At 43.7% G+C, this 16049-nt stretch overlaps 1 protein-coding gene across 2 annotated transcripts; it reads left to right on the forward strand.

Moving 5' to 3' along the window:
- Positions 1–5958: 5958 nt before the first annotated feature.
- On the forward strand, positions 5959–8712 carry LOC122067041 (eukaryotic translation initiation factor 3 subunit C-like). 2 transcript variants are annotated; one of them, XM_042630887.1, is made up of 3 exons: positions 5959–6025; positions 6666–6732; positions 6826–8712. In XM_042630887.1, exons 2-3 carry the CDS (start codon positions 6709–6711, stop codon positions 8695–8697), a joined length of 1896 nt encoding a protein of 631 aa, XP_042486821.1. In that variant the 5' UTR covers positions 5959–6025; positions 6666–6708; the 3' UTR covers positions 8698–8712. The 2 variants fall into 2 exon arrangements, with proteins under 2 accessions (XP_042486821.1, XP_042486822.1); XM_042630888.1 differs by lacking the exon at positions 5959–6025 and adding an exon at positions 6030–6165.
- The last annotated feature ends 7337 nt before the right edge of the window (positions 8713–16049 follow it).

Raw genomic sequence — 16049 nt, forward strand, 5'->3', positions numbered from 1 at the left:
CTGATAATAGCCGGACCCAAGGTCTATCTTTGAAAATACCCTTGCACCCTGTAGTTGGTCAAATAAATCATCAATGCGTGGCAATGGATACCGGTTCTTAATAGTTAGCTTATTCAACTCCCGGTAATCAATGCACATACGCAAGCTGCCATCTTTCTTCTTGACAAACAACACTGGGGCACCCCAAGGTGAAACACTTGGGTGAATAAACCCCTTTTCCAATAGTTCCTGGAACTGCATCTGTAACTCCTTCAATTCAGCTGGTGCCATCCTGTACGGAGCCTTAGATACTGGAGCTGCTCCAGGAGTCAAATCTATGGCAAACTCCAACTCTCTATCAGGTGGTAAATGCATCAGATCATCTGGGAAGACGTCAGGAAACTTTTTAACCACTTTTACCTCTTCTAGAGGTGTAATCCTTGCATCAACATCAAGTACCGATGCTAAGTAGCCTTGACATCCACTTTCCAACAATTTTACCGCTTGAAGGGCGAAGACAAGGACCTTTCTCACCCGTTTCATTTTATCTGCTCGGTATACCAATTCTTTTCCTTCGTCATCTGTCACCCTAATCAGCTTTTCAGCACACATCACATTAGCTCGATGAGCCAACAACCAATCCATGCCCTGTATAATATCAAAATTATGCATATTAAACTTAATGAGTTGTGCATCAAAGTTCTTCCCACTAATTTCCACTGGGCACGACCCATACACCTCCTTCAACTGTGTAACTTTACCAGTAGGCATACTAACAATCATTCCGTGATCTAGGATCCTGGGTGGCATCCCAAGTTTCTCGACAAATCTCTTAGATGCGAATGAATGAGTAGCTCCTGAATCGAATAAAACATAGGCTGGTATGCCTGATATGGGTAGGACACCTAGTGTAACAATGCATATAATTTCAGCAGGTCATCAATATTTAACATAAGGAAATTCTTAATTTAAAATGTACCTGCTACTACTTCTGTACTGGCCTCAGCTTCCTCAGCTGATAGAGCATACATTCTTCCCTGCGGTTGATTTCCCCGAGTTAAGGGAGGTCGGTACGCCGAGGGCTGACTGGAGGGCAAGGCCGGTCTGACCCGACAGTCTTTTGCATAGTGCCCATATGAATGGGAGTTAAAGCAACGAATCTGAGATGTCGGAACTGGGGCGGGGCCCCTCTGCACTTGACCCGTTGCAGATGGAGGTCGAGGCGGCCTTGGAACTGTAGGTGCCACACTAGTGTTCGGGCGAAGAGATGTGGAGCCCGAACCACCAGCTGGTCTAGGAGGGTAGCCAGATGGCCTATAGGGCTGCCTATACATAGGCCCAGAACCGTACGATCCGTGGTATGCCTTGGAGGAGTTACCCATATTCAGAAATGGGTTTGTACTCTTCCACTGTCCAGGGGTGAGGGATTGTTCCCCCTTCTGCTTATCCTCCATGGTCTTGGCCTTCTGTACAATCTGGCCATAGTCAGTCAAATCCAAGACCTCAAGTACAGACCCAATGGATGCCTTTAGGCCCTTTAGAAATCTCGCAGCCTTCTCTTCAGCTGTCCTTATATGCCTTGGGGCAAAATGGAACAAGCTCTCAAATTTCTGTTGGTACTCAAGGATAGTCTTACCTCCTTGAGTTAAAGCCATAAACTCAGTCTCCTTGTGGTCTCTGAAGCTGCGTGGGTAATGATTGTCCAAGAACAACTCCTTGAACTGTTCCCAGGTGGGTTCTGGATGGGCAGCCAACAATATGGGCTTGGAGGCTTGCCACCAAGAGTTGACCTCCTTCTTGAGTTGCAACCCCGCACAAATGAGTTTCTGTGCATCTGTGCACTCAATCACCTCGAATATTTTTTCTAGCTCCTGGATCCATTGGTCTGGCTCCAGAGGATCACTCCCCACCTTAGAGAATACAGGTGGCAAGTTCCTCTTGAATGACTCCACTACCTTTGACGTATTATTCGTCGGCGGGAAGTTAGGAGCATAAGCAGGATAGTAAGAGTATGGAGGGGGCACCCCATACTGAGGAATACTGAATGGTGGAATTAGAGGTGTATCCCCCACTTGTGGCCCCGTACCAGACCCTACAGGCGGGTCCTGTGGAGTAAGTATCCGGGGAGGTTGACCTGATTGAGAAAGGTCCAATTGTTGCTGAATAGCAATCATAAATGCTTGTTGTTGCTGAAGCATTTGTTACTGGAAAGCCTGTTGTGACTGTTGAATTATGGTAGCAACATCTCCCGGAGTAATAACTGGTGGAGGGTCCGGAAGTATAGTCATAGGTGGGTCCCCATGTGCCCCACCCTGACCAAGGGTCTCTGGAGGTGGTGGAAGTGAGGTTTGCCCCACAGAGAGGGACCTCCTGGGATTCGGTGGTCGACCGACCGGACGAGGACCATGTGGGGTACCCCGCGCATTGCTACCGGATCTAGTACGTACCATCGTATCCCTGTACCTGGAACATATCATGCACCACATTGGTTAAACACCGTAGAATTGATTTTGACACACAAGTATATGCCATCACATAGGGTATTGTAGTGTATGATAGTCTGCAACTAACTGCAACTTAATTCCAAGATACAAGACTGGTGCTCCGACAAGTATGTCAATGGTCCCACTTGACCATAACATGCAATTATAAGAATAATAACAACAATCATAATAATTATATTAATAAAAAAAAATTTCCATTTTTTCCAAGTTTTCCTCAACCAGTGGGCTGCACCGACGGGCAGGTTGGCCCGCCGGTCCAAATCCTCAACCGACGGGTGACACCGAAGGGCAGGGTGGCCCCCCGGTCGGCCCGCTGGTCCTACCCTTGCTGTAAATCGCGAACAGGGCATTAAACCCTGTTCATTCTTATTTCCTTCCATTCTCCTCTCTCTCTCTCTCTCTCTCTCTCTCCCAGGCGATTTTGGAGAGCATTTTGACGCTTCCACTCGCGATCCCACTCAACGATCCGGTGCTTTTGTGAAGATTCATCTCCTCCACTTCCAAGTAAGTTCCTTCCTCATTTTCTTCTCAAAACTTGAAATTTGGGGTAGAACTCATGAGTTGTCTTAAATCTCACTTCCTTTCCATGTTTCTTTCCATAGAATAGTGATTTCATATGAATGTGATGCTCTCTAAGTGATTTATTTCTAGTTTCTAGGATTTACCTCTCCATTTTGAGAAAAAACCCCAACCGTGCCCTAGTTTTCTCAAATTTGGGGATTTCTTCATTTCTTGCTCTTTTCCCCCAATTAATGACTCAATTGCGATGCATTATGCTTGATTTGTACTTAACATACTGTAGAGATCATAGAAAATACCTTATGTATGAAATCCTATTTCTTCCCATGAAAATCTATCTTTTGCGTTAGGTTTTCTTTGATTTTTTTCTTTACATTCTTTGGTATTTGTGGACCTCAATAACATAGTAGTAGATGTCTTTGCATATTCTAATTGGTAGATTGACGGCATTTCATCCATGAGCATGTAAACTTCATGCTTTCTCTGTTGTGAGTCTTTTGCACTCTCTCTTAGCTTGGACTTTCACCTTGAGAATTGGGGGTTTTCTCCTTCTTTAATTGTCATGCCTTATATGCCTCTTGTTACCTTGCTGTTTTGCCCTACTCTCTGTCTTGTCACTTTCTGTTTTGTGAAAATTGAGTTTTTTTTTTTTTTTTTTTTTTGGGCTTCCTCTTATTGGTCACCCATAAACTTTTTATCATTTCTCACTTGTCACATTTTGCCATATTCTATTCTTTCCATGATTTCTGTTTTTGTCACTTACCCTGCTTTCCTCTTTTCTTGCCAGGATATCATCTCGCAAAGGCAAGGAGCCCGCATCCTCTGGCACTTGACGTAAGACCACCGCTTCTAAGTGGAAGTGTGCAAGAACTAGTTCTCCATCCCCCCGTACAGGGAGACCCCGACCTGCCCAGTTTGATCCTTCTGACTACGATGAGGAGCTCTTCCACAGTTCAGAGGCAGTAGCCAACTGGTCAGCTTTCCTGAAGAGGTCGGTAATGATGGAGAAGATCATGGTAGTCGACGACTTCCACAAGGTTCGACTTCAGGAGAGGTTCACAGCACTGGGCTGGGAGTCTATCCTCCACGTAGACCATCCGTGCTACGAGCAGTTGGTTCGTAGGTTCTACTGTAACCTGGAGGTTTCCTATCGGTGCGGAGAGTACGCGATCATCAGTATGGTGAAGGGGGTAGACATTCAGCTGACCATGGACACCCTGGCCAATGCCATCTCAGCATATTTTGGCCGACTTCGGAGGGAGGTACGGCTGGTGAACTCGAGGTTTGACTACTACGACCATCGCCTCAACGTCAACTCTAGACGACAATGACGAGGATCAGTGAAGAGTTAGCTCATCCACACCAACTTCTTATCTGTTTCCTGTTATTGGATCTTATTGTATATTTCCTTTCTTTTTCCATTCTTTGTACTTGCACTGTAACTGGACTTATTTGTGGGATAATGTATTTTAATAGTGGGTTTTGTGGTGAATTCATATGTGTGATGACTTGTGTAGCTTAGTTGTGGTGTCTTTGTAAATTTTTTATCATTGTTATATTATATATATCTGTTGTTTATCAGGTGTTTGTGTGAATTTTTTTTTTTTTTTTGGAAATCTCATTTTACGCTGCCGAAATTTCGTCAAACTGGTACTCAATAGGTTATGACACCAATTAATTTACCTTTTATCTACTCTCACGCATGCCATGAATGCAATATCTAAATGCCACATCTTTATTCCCTCCTTTCTTTGGCTTTTAACTCTTTAAAGCTTTTACATTAACCCAATCCCATTTTCCTATTATATATTCTACGGGATTCTAATGGTATGCTGTGAGTGGACTAGAGCATCATGCTCTGATACCACCATTGTCACACCCCGTTCACACAGAACCGGGCCAGTGACCGGGTTAACACCGGTTAACCCAAACCTGCCAGGATCATCTGATACAGTATTCCACTACAGCATACACACAACTAAGAAAGAGCTTATCAGTTCAGCGGAAGACTTGGTTTACCTGTGAATATTCCCATAATACTTGATACCCGAAACTTATATTTGATGATGAACCTTTTTCTATGTTCCAAGGGCTACTAACTCTATTGTAGATTCCCTTGCTAGGAGGGCATTGTCCATTGCGAATAGGACAATCTGGCCTAATTTCGATTGTTGTCTATCTGAAGCTGTTTTGGATCACAAGAGTAATCCATGCAGATTAATAGACTATCTTTCTACCAAAAAAAGAAAAAAAAAATGGAGAAAGAATACTATCTGGTCGCATGGCCACTACGCCAGCGCTTGGGCCAGTGAGAGTACATGCACATGAATCCAACCAGAGGGACATGAGTGTCTTTTCATGGCACTTGATGTCAAGAGGTAGATGGCTCAAACAGGTAGCATTCTTTTCCCCCTATTAAAAATAAAAAGTAGTGTAGGCACAGAAAAAACCCCTTTATTGATATCTAAGATATCTAAATCCTTTTGATACCTATATATCATTGAGTAGAGGGTTCTCTAAGCAAACATGGTATTCTACACCCTCTCACATCAATTATTTTAGGAATTATTTATTTTTATTTAACAAAAAAAGGGAGATGGTTACCTAAAAGGCCGCATGGTCCTTACACTAGTGGGGTGACCAATGTGAATACGCACACAAAAACATGGTATTCTTTTTTATTTTTTTTTGCGGAAACCCTTTTTGTTCCCTTGGCAAATTTGATGGATCAAATCATCTTGTCCATGTGGGGCATGGAGGAAGTACAAACCCTCTTCTAAATTTTTTCCCATGTGTCCCGGACTCCCGGCCCAATCCTAGTTTCACCAGGCTTTAAACAGGCTCGAGTTGGGCGTCTATACATCCCAGGCCCGGCCTAGCCCAGCCCAGCCCAGCCCAAACACTAGCCTTGCCCCACTATATAAAGCGGCATATCATTTTCACTCGACCCCAGACACTCTTTCGCGTCTCTTTCTCTGAGAAACGGTCGAGAAATCCCTTGAAAGTTGGAACTATCGGAGGCGGTAAGTCTCTCTCTCTCTCTCTTTCCGTCCCCTCATTTTGGTCCTTTTTCCTGGAGGGTTTTCTCTTGTTTCTGCAATGGGTTCGTTGACTTTCTTGATTTAATGTGGCTTAGGAGAGAGGAAATCAGCAGTTTTTTCCGGTATGGTTTGTTTACTGTAGATTCACAGAATTTCCATGTACTACTCCCCATATATTTGTTGTTCTCTTCTCAAAACTAATTTACAATACTGTGTAATTCAGATTTGGCGTCGAATTAGTCTTTGAAGGCTTACATTTTCTGCGGTTTTGTATGAATTTGATTTTTAAATTAATTCTGTTGGCTGTCGTCCTCTCGTAATGTGAGCTTCCATGTTTGGCACTTGATAAGTTCCTTTTTCTTGTTCCACCATTGATAGGATTTGTTTGTCTGTATGAGCTAGTAGTTGATGACTTGATGTTACATTTCCCTATGGAGTGTGGATGTTAAAGTTGTTGCTTTGTTTTGGGATGGAAGTGTTTTCCTATATGTGTATTTGATAGTTGGCTGTTTATGTCTTATTTGATGTATTCATCAGTGGGGAGTTAAGTTTTTACCCCATTGGAAGGATATGATTTGCTGGTTATTGTGTCAATGAAGTTATTTTTTCCTTCACTGGACAGATTTTTAGGCTTGTGATTTGGCGAGCTTTGCGCATAGAAGAAAATGTCTTCTCGTTTCTGGGTTCAGGTATGTCAGACTCGTCTTTAATTGTATGCGTGCAACTTTTGGCAGGAGTATAGGAACACCAACATAGAATTTTATATATTTTATTTTCTACAGAGTGGAAACGACACTGAGGCAGAGGAAGAGAGTGATATTGAAGATGATGTAGAGATCGGTGGTGGAGCTGTTGACATTGCTGGCGCAGCTGATGGAAGCAAATACTTGCCAGGGAATGCTAGTGATAGTGATGGTTCTGATGGTCAGAGGCGTGTTGTCCGATCTGCCAAGGACAAACGTTTTGAGGAGATGTCAGCTACTGTTGACCAGATGAAGAATGCCATGAAGATCAATGACTGGGTAAGCCTCCAAGAGAGCTTTGAGAAGATGAACAAGCAGCTTGAAAAGGTTATCAGGGTCACGGAATCTGAGAAAGTCCCAACTCTTTATATCAAAGCACTTGTAATGTTAGAAGACTTCTTAAGTGAGGCTTTGACCAACAAGGATGCGAAGAAGAAGATGAGTGCTAGCAATGCAAAGGCGTTGAACTCCATGAAGCAGAGACTTAAGAAGAACAACAAGCAATTTGAGGACCTGATTAGTAAGTACAGAGAAAAACCTGAGAGTGAAGAGGAAGGGGAGCCTGATGATCAGTCAGCCGATGAAGATTATTCCGAAACAGAGTTTGAGGAGGACCCATCAAAAATTGCAATCGTGTCAGATTCTAGTGATGAAGATGAGGGTGAAGATGAAGAGGGTGGTGGAGTTTGGGAGAAGAAGATGAGTAAGAAAGATAAACTTATGGACAAGCAATTCATGAAGGACCCCAGTGAGATCACTTGGGATACGGTTAATAAGAAGCTTAAAGAGATTGTGGCTGCAAGGGGTCGAAAGGGAACTGGAAGGGTTGAGCAGGTTGAGCAGCTTACATTTTTGACAAAGGTTGCCAAGACACCTGCACAGAAGCTTGAGATACTTTTCAGTGTTGTTTCTGCACAGTTTGATGTGAACCCAAGCCTTAGTGGGCACATGCCCATTAATGTCTGGAAGAAGTGTGTGCAGAACATGCTTGTCATACTTGATGTCCTTGAGCAGTATCCTAACATTGTGGTGGATGATTCAGTGGAGCCTGATGAGAATGAGACTCAGAAGGGGGATGACCATAAAGGCACAATTCGGGTTTGGGGAACCTTGGTTGCTTTCTTTGAACGAATGGATGCAGAGTTCTTCAAGAGCTTGCAATGCATTGATCCACACACTAGAGAGTATGTTGAAAGGCTTAGGGATGAGCCTGTGTTTTCAGTTCTTGCTCAAAATGTTCAAAACTATTTGGAAAGGATTGGGGATTTCAAGGCTGCTGCAAAGGTTGCATTAAAGCGGGTGGAGCTTATCTATTATAAGCCCCAAGAGGTTTATGATGCAATGAGAAAACTGGCTGAACAGACAGAAGGTGGAGAGAATGGGGAAGTGGATGCTGAAGAGAATCAAGTGGTCGAAGAAAGCAGGGGCCCCACTGTATTCATTGTTACTCCTGAGCTTGTACCTCGAAGACCCTCATTTCCAGAGAGTAGCAGGACATTGATGGATATACTTGTTTCGCTCATATACATGTATGGGGATGAGAGGACCAAAGCTCGTGCAATGCTCTGTGACATATACCAGCATGCTATCTTGGATGAGTTTGCAACTTCACGTGACCTACTGTTAATGAGTCACTTGCAGGATGGTGTCCAGCATATGGACATTTCATCTCAGATTCTTTTCAATAGGGCTATGGCACAACTTGGTCTGTGTGCATTCAGAGTTGGACTAATCTCTGAAGCACACAGTTGCCTTTCTGAACTCTATACTGGTGGAAGGGTAAAGGAGTTGCTTGCACAGGGAGTCTCACAAAGTCGTTATCATGAGAAGACTCCAGAACAGGTAATCTTATCTTTGTCAATTATTTATTATTTACTTTTGTGCCTCCGCTTGCGTGCTTATTTGTTGTGAAAGTCCAATCCTCGATGTTTCAAATGTCACCTTCTAAAGAAGTCGGGATTTGTGTTTTCGATCAATGATACTTTTCTGGAGGTTTTTTACTGGTTCCTAAAATTTTGGTATTTTAGTCTTGGAAGTCCAGGGAAAATTTTTGTTTTATAACAGTTGATTTTTATTCTGGGACTTGGGTTCAGGGAGTGGATAGATGTAATCTCTGGGGCTTGATCCCTTGAATGTGAGCAAAACATGTTCCTCTTTTTTTTTCCAATAGTATATGCATCATGCTGGCCCCGACAAATCATTGTCGCCATGGCATCTAGGTGAGTTGGTGACCCATGGTTTTTCCCTTCTATATTTCTTTCACTTTGTAGATTAAAATAATTTTCTGGGGCTGATAAAATTTCATTCGTAGGATACAAATTAAAGAAAATAAAAGGAAGCAATGCACTTTGTGCAAAAGCTTTTATCCTTATTTTGGCAGTGGGGAAATGTCAGTCCTGTAACTGGGACCAATTTGTTTGGTTTTGGTGTCAGTTTTGGGGGGTAGGTTAATGGTAGGATGTTACTGGCAGAATTAATTTTTTTGGCTCTGAGGTTTAGGCTATGTTTGATATGCATTCCCATTCTCAGAATGTGGATTCCCATTCTCAAAATGTAGAATGCATTCTTAACTAAGAACACCGTTTGGATAGGTATTTGATAAAATGCTTTCTTAATTATAAAATGCTCACATCTATTAAACATTTCATCGAACGACTCATGGGAAAACTCTTCACTACCCAGTGTTGAGATCGGAAAAATGTTGCAGAGTAGATTGGAAAAACAAAGGGTGGTTAGGCGGTAGACCTGAACTCATGTTATTGGAGAGAACTCTCTCCTATGAAGATGATAATCGAACTGAAATTCTGGGATTACGTTCCAACAGAAAATTTCTGAAACTGAACCCACCGCAGTTGCTGGTTTGCATCTTATAGCACAGGGGGCTTTTAGGTGTAAGAGTCGATGGTTCAGGACCTTAGGTCGCATATGGGAGTACGCCCTTCAACCAAAACCTCTGATCAAACTGAGTTACAGAGAGTTCCAACTAATTCTTCTCAACCACTTTTTCTGCCAATAAAAAACAGGTAAAGGAAAAAGATAATAAGGAACATATTGGAAGCGTTACAGACTGACCTGAGGAAAAAAATTGAGAGGAAATAACTTACCTGAGAGAGGAAAATCGGATCCTTTACCTCCTCTGAGAGTGGAAGCTGTGAGCCCTAACCTAGCGTCCCCTATAGCAGACGGATCAACGGCGTCGGCTTCATCGTTCTTCATACTTCTAAATGTATCGAAGAAATCCTCGATAGAGGCCTCATCTCATGGTGTTGGAAAATGGGAGTATCGACGGTAGGGGATAATGAAGGAAGAAGGAAGCACAATCCAGGCTCAGGAGAGGTGACTTGAGAGTTGAGACGCAAGTCACAGAATGAGAACGTGGAATGGGAAAAAATCGCAATCCAGAATGGGCNCCCATACCACGGGCCACCAATGCACTCGTTTCCAAGCCGACTACGGCATCTAGTCCATTAATGCATCATGCACAATGATGTCAACATTCATCACAGAAGCATATTATCACTTGGCATTTAGAAAATAAACACAACACCCATGCATAACCATGTGAGGATGACTAATCTACATAGCATTTTCATGATGGCATGACTAGACTAGATACAATTAAATGAATGCCAAACAATGCTTTGAAACAAGGCCAAACGTCCTCTCCCCACTTACCTGTAGTGTACAAGGACTCACGCTCGGTACGGGTGAGATCCGGTACGGGAAGCGTAGGATTTGGTGAACCTATCATGAGTGAGTGGGGTTAGTACTTCACCACTTTGGAATCAAGATTAACAGGATCCAATGACAAGAACATGTTTAAAATCCTAAAAGAAGGTCACACGTCCGATTTGGGTCCAATCGGACCCAAGAATCACATTTGGAGCCTCTCGGGTGGGTCGGACAGCCTACCTGTCTGACCCACCGGTCTGGATCGACGAGTAGGTCGGCCCACCGGTCTAGCCCATCGGTTGGGCCCGAGGCCCAGCTAAGAATGGCCGGCAGGGTGGCCAGTCGGTCAGCCCGTCGGTCTGGCCAGCCGGTTGTGCCCGAGGGCTCTGCCCTCTCAGGTGGGTGCCCACAGGCCCATCGGTCTGGCCCACCGGTCTTGGTGGGAAACCTACTGTTTCTTTCCAACTTCCATCAACCTTTGGGAATTCAAATGGGGCTTTTCAAAACCCATTCTTCACACATTCAAGGTCTCATAAGATGGTTCTAACATAGATCTAGGTTAGATTTAAGGAATGGGAAGCCATCTTACCTTCTTTACTCAAGAACACCTTCAAAACCCCAAAATCACTTCAAATTCACAATGCTTCTCCAACCTTGTAAATACTTCTTCAAATCCTTCAAGATCAACACATAAATCATCTATTAAACCTTAGATTCATCATTTCAAGGGGGATTTACAAGATCCCAAGAAACCCTACCCCAAAGTAAGGGTTTTACTTGGTTATGGTGAAAGTTCAAGGAACCCAACCTTTGCTCACCTCTAAACGTAGATCTAGTGTTGGAGATCACTCTTCTGGCGTCGGAATGAGAAGATCAAGCCTCGGCGCCACTGAAATCCATCTCTTTTTCCTCTTCCTTCTCTTCTCTTCTTCTTCCCTTTTCTTTTCTCTCTCCTCTTTACTCTTCTCACCAACGTACGAGTGTCGTAAATGAGAAAAGAAAAGAAAAACATAAATGCTATATATACTTCTTAAATAACTAAGTAATTCACATGGGTGGGTCACTCAGGTGGGTGGATGCACCCACCTGTCCGCCCACCTGAGGGCCAAAACTTGGGATTTTAACAGAATTCGGCCCTCGGCACGAATCTCAGTCTTGGCATACGATGTAATATACGTATGCACCTTAATATACGGCTACATACTTGTTTTATCCGTACATGGCCTTATGATAGGTGCATGTACACGGCTTGGGTACACCCGTCTCTTCTGGCACTGGCTCGGACTTGTCAGGTCAGCGTGTGTTTAAGGTCACCCTTGCCATCATAGTTCATAAGGAACCCGCTTAACTCTCTCTGATTCGGGTCCTGCATGGTTAAACCGGGTCAACCGTGTAATCAGACCGGGTTTAAGAAGTAGGGTATTACAGCTTGTCTACTGTCTACCCATCAAATAACTTTCTATGGGTCACAAGCTATGCCTAATAAGCGTGTGGTTCTGAGTTCGACTCTTCTTACCTCCTTGGGGCCACTCACACGGGGGTGTTTGTGCTCATCACTGTTTTTAGTGAAAGTTGAATGGTTCTCATTCAATAACTTCTTATGGGTCACAAGCTATGCCTAATAAGTGCGTGGTTCTGAGTTCGACTCTTCTTACCTCCTTGGGGCCACTCACATGGGGGTGTTTGTTCTCTTCACTACTTTCAGTGAAAGTTGAATGGTTCTCATTCAACCCCGATATAACCTAGTCCATGCTGTTGTGGGGTCAGTATGGGCCCGCAGAACTAGTCAGGCCGAAGGCTTGGATACCCGTCATTAGCGAAAAAAAAAGCTATGCCTAATAAGGATCAATGTAGTGTTGACACTGATTCAGAAATTATCAAGGTTAAACGTAAAACAAATGTGAAAGCATAAAAACAAAGAGTGTAATGACCTCTAAGTTCTCTGAAAAACAAGTATAAATTAATGAGATCTGCATTCCCCTTTCACTAAAGGACAATATTTCCTACTACTTTCAGTTTGTTCAATCGAAGGCTACTGACTCTACTTACAAATTTTTCTACTGCATTTTTCTTCTTCCATATTTCACACTTTATAGGATCTGTAATCATTCATGTTCTACTACTTTAATATTTGGCAAATATATTGATGAAACTTGATATGATACCGAATTCTTAAAATACTGAAGTGTAAGCTGAATTTTTATTTGCCTAAATCGTGATTTGTAAGTAGGGGAGGAAACAACAAAACAAGGTGGATGGGAGAAACATTCAACCAAAGAGGGGATACAACAAAACTAGGGATAGGCGAAGAAACATCCAACCAAAGGGGGGATGCTTGCCCCTAAAGTTTTATGGAATTTTCTCTTCTAGGAGAAGTGCATCAATCCTGCACATACTCTGGGCCTATTGTCTATACCTTGTTTTAACACTGAGCAGAGAGATGCATGCACTTGGATCCATACTTATTGGAAGTATGTGTGGCATCAACTTTAAGACAATCATAAATCTTTCCTAGTGTTGTTTGGTTTCGGCATCTTACCAGGTAGGAAGATCTCTCTCTCTCTGCCACCTAACAAAGAAAAAATAAAAAAAGATCATATATGCTTCATTTGATCTTCATGTTTCTTTATTTGTACTTGGTTTTGCTGAGTATATTGAAAAAGGATCCAAATCTAGAGCTTAAAATGGGCTTTCTCGGGTCGCAGTAGAAATGTAAGGCTTCTTATGATTTGTGATAAGACGATCAGTTATCTGCCAATGGAGTTTCTTACTGCAAGTCCTGCTTCAAGTGCAATTACTGTAAAGGGACTCTGATGATTTGCTTTCAGGCTTTTTTTCCCGTAATTTTATAAGTATCGCAAGTTAAACGAACTGTAAAAACTCTGATTTTTCACACATTGGTTTGCTTTCAGGTTTCTTTTTCCCATAATTTTATTAACTTATGTTTATTATGACATTGCATAATCAGTTCTTCATCTGATGCTTTGCAAACCAAATGGTTGTAGCAGTGCTGCTTTAGTATCTTATATTTTCTTTTACTTAATATCCATGCCAAACTTTGTATTTGAAATGGGAAGTAATGAGGCCAAATTTGTTCTCATCCTCAACACGGCTGAAGCGTTTATACAGATTTGCTACCTCGGCCTCTCCTCAGGCTGACCCTCCACCTCGGTCTCTCCTCAGGCTGACCTGCCACCTCGGCCTCTCCTCAGGTTGACTCACCACCTTGTCCTCTCCACAGGCTGACCCACCACCTCGGCCTTTCCACAGGTCGACCCTCCACCTCGGCCTCTCCACCGGTCAACCTGCCACCTCAGCTCGGCACAATCAAGTAAGGCACCCAAAAACGTACACACGTCAACTCCTACATTCAAGGGACGTGACCCCTGATTATAGGGGCATGAGTAAATCCACTCACATTGCCAAGGTGTCCACAACTCTCATGACTTGTGCCTTCAGGATAAGAGAGGGATATCTCCGGAATATGCCCTAGAATCTGGAATTGTGAACCATTCTCCTTAAGGACTCCATGCCTAATAGGACTCTCCATAGATGTTTCTCTTTCTCCCTCCATCAGCAACCTATAAATACCAAGGTAAGCCTCCATCATGGAGGATCGATGACTTCTTTACTGAAAACTCTCTTGAGTATCTGCTGTGGAAAGATCTGACTTAGGCATCAGAGAGTCCCCTATCGGGTCAGCCTGATTCTCCCCTGTCTTCTCTTCTGTGCAGATCTTTTAGAGTGTCAGGAGCTGTGAAGAAGATTGGCTGGTCAATTTTTACCGCATCAAATTGGCGCCGTCCGTGGGAAATTGATACGAAAAGCTATTTAAACCAATGCAACTTAGAAGTGAGAAGGTCGTTTCTTCCACCACGACACGAGTAAGATCATATTGTGGTTTGCTACCTGAACAAGTAGAGGAACCACGCCCACCTCCAATGGTTGATCGAGAGAATGCCCTAACTGTAGAGGGGCCCTTACAGAGACCTTCACAAGTTCAAACTGATGTGGGGGTTACTCCAAGAGAGGAAGGGTAGCGCGATCGAAACCCTCAACAATCTCTCCAAGGACGTTCATCTTGGATGACCCACCTGATTGTAGAAGAACAGATCCAGAGTCTGCAGTTGTAGGTGTTGGCAACTAACAACCTGGTGCGGGACTTCATAAGCTAGTTCGGCTCGGCACTTCCTGTCCCCTGCACAGGTTCTACTCAGCTGCCCAGGCCAGCTCCGGACAGGCAACCTCGAGGCGAAACACCTGATAACAGCGTCCCCCCTCAATCGACAGCAAGGAGGGGGTATGTTAGGACGTCACGAACAATTCCTTTAGTGCCACCTGGATCTCCCCCCGAGAGACGTCAACGGGGGCCTTCACCTGCCCAGAACGGGAGGGCATGCCATTCAACCTGAGACCGGAGCCCTGAGAGACAGGATGCCCATAGATCTCCTCTCAGGACAGGACGCCAGAACTCGCCACCCTGGACATTCAAGAAATGCACCCGCCAAGAAACATCCGTGAAGTCTAGAAGCTGACAAGATGCCTAGTTGCCCTGAACAGATTCATTTCTTGAGCTAGAGACAAGTATCTTCCTATCTTCAAGCTATTAAAAGGAGGGAAAGGGCAACAACAATTCAGCTGGACAGATGAGTGTGAAGCAGCATTTGAAGAAGTTAAAGCCTGCCTGACCCAGCCCCCTCTGCTGAGCTGACCTGAGCCAAGGGAGATGCTCCAATTATATCTCGCTACATCCTCGGTAGCCGTTAGCGCAGTTCTCATAAGAGAAGAAAAAATCCAAAAGCCTGTTTATTGCATGAGTCATGTGCTCCTCGACGTAGAGACACGATACCCCAGAATTGAGAAGTTTGCATTGGTATTGGTCATGGCAGCCAAGAAGTTGAGGCCTTACTTCCAAGTACACACCATAGTTGTATTGATAGATCAGCCACTGAGGAAGTCGCTTCACAGCCCTAGCATAGCAGGACGGATGGTGAGCTGGGCTATCGAGTTAAGTGAGGATAACATCGAATTCTGACCAAGAGGTGCAATCAAGGGCCAGGCACTGGCAGATTTCCTGGTAGAGTGCACACAAACATAAGATGAATCAGGGGCAGAGGCCAAATCGAGTAGGAAGTGGAAGCTCTTTGTCAATGGGTCTAGCACCTCAACAAGGAGCGACGCAGGACTTGTGCTGCAAAGTCCAGAGGAATTCACTATACAGTATGCCCTTAGATTTGCATTCCTCGCAACAAACAATGAAGTAGAGTATGAAGCTCTGATAGCTAGAATCAAACTAGTAAAGGCTGTAATGGTAGATGACCTAGTTTCGCATAGTGACTCATAGCTGATTGTGAACCAGGTCAATTGGCAATATGAGGCCAAAGAAGAGAGAATGGTCAAGTATCTGCAGGAAGTTCGTCGCCTGATTACCAACTTTAATACATTTGAAATGGTATAAGTTCCATGAAGAAGAAAATACAGTGGCAGATGCCCTCTCCAAACTGCTACAACGGAACTCAATGACTGCGCAACCTCGGTATACTTTGAAGTGCTGGAAAAACTAACTTATCAGCAAGAAATGATGTGCAACA

This window comes from Macadamia integrifolia, unplaced genomic scaffold (genome assembly GCF_013358625.1).
Source record: "Macadamia integrifolia cultivar HAES 741 unplaced genomic scaffold, SCU_Mint_v3 scaffold2682, whole genome shotgun sequence".
Classification (NCBI taxonomy): Eukaryota; Viridiplantae; Streptophyta; class Magnoliopsida; order Proteales; family Proteaceae; genus Macadamia; species Macadamia integrifolia.

What these genes read in the sequence shown, in the direction of transcription:
- LOC122067041 (XM_042630887.1), top strand. Translation starts at nt 6,709, where the DNA reads ATGTCTTCTCGTTTCTGGGTTCAG. An exon ending in CTTCTCGTTTCTGGGTTCAG is followed by an intron (nt 6,733 to 6,825) that starts GTATGTCAGACT and finishes TATTTTCTACAG; the next exon opens with AGTGGAAACGACACTGAGGC.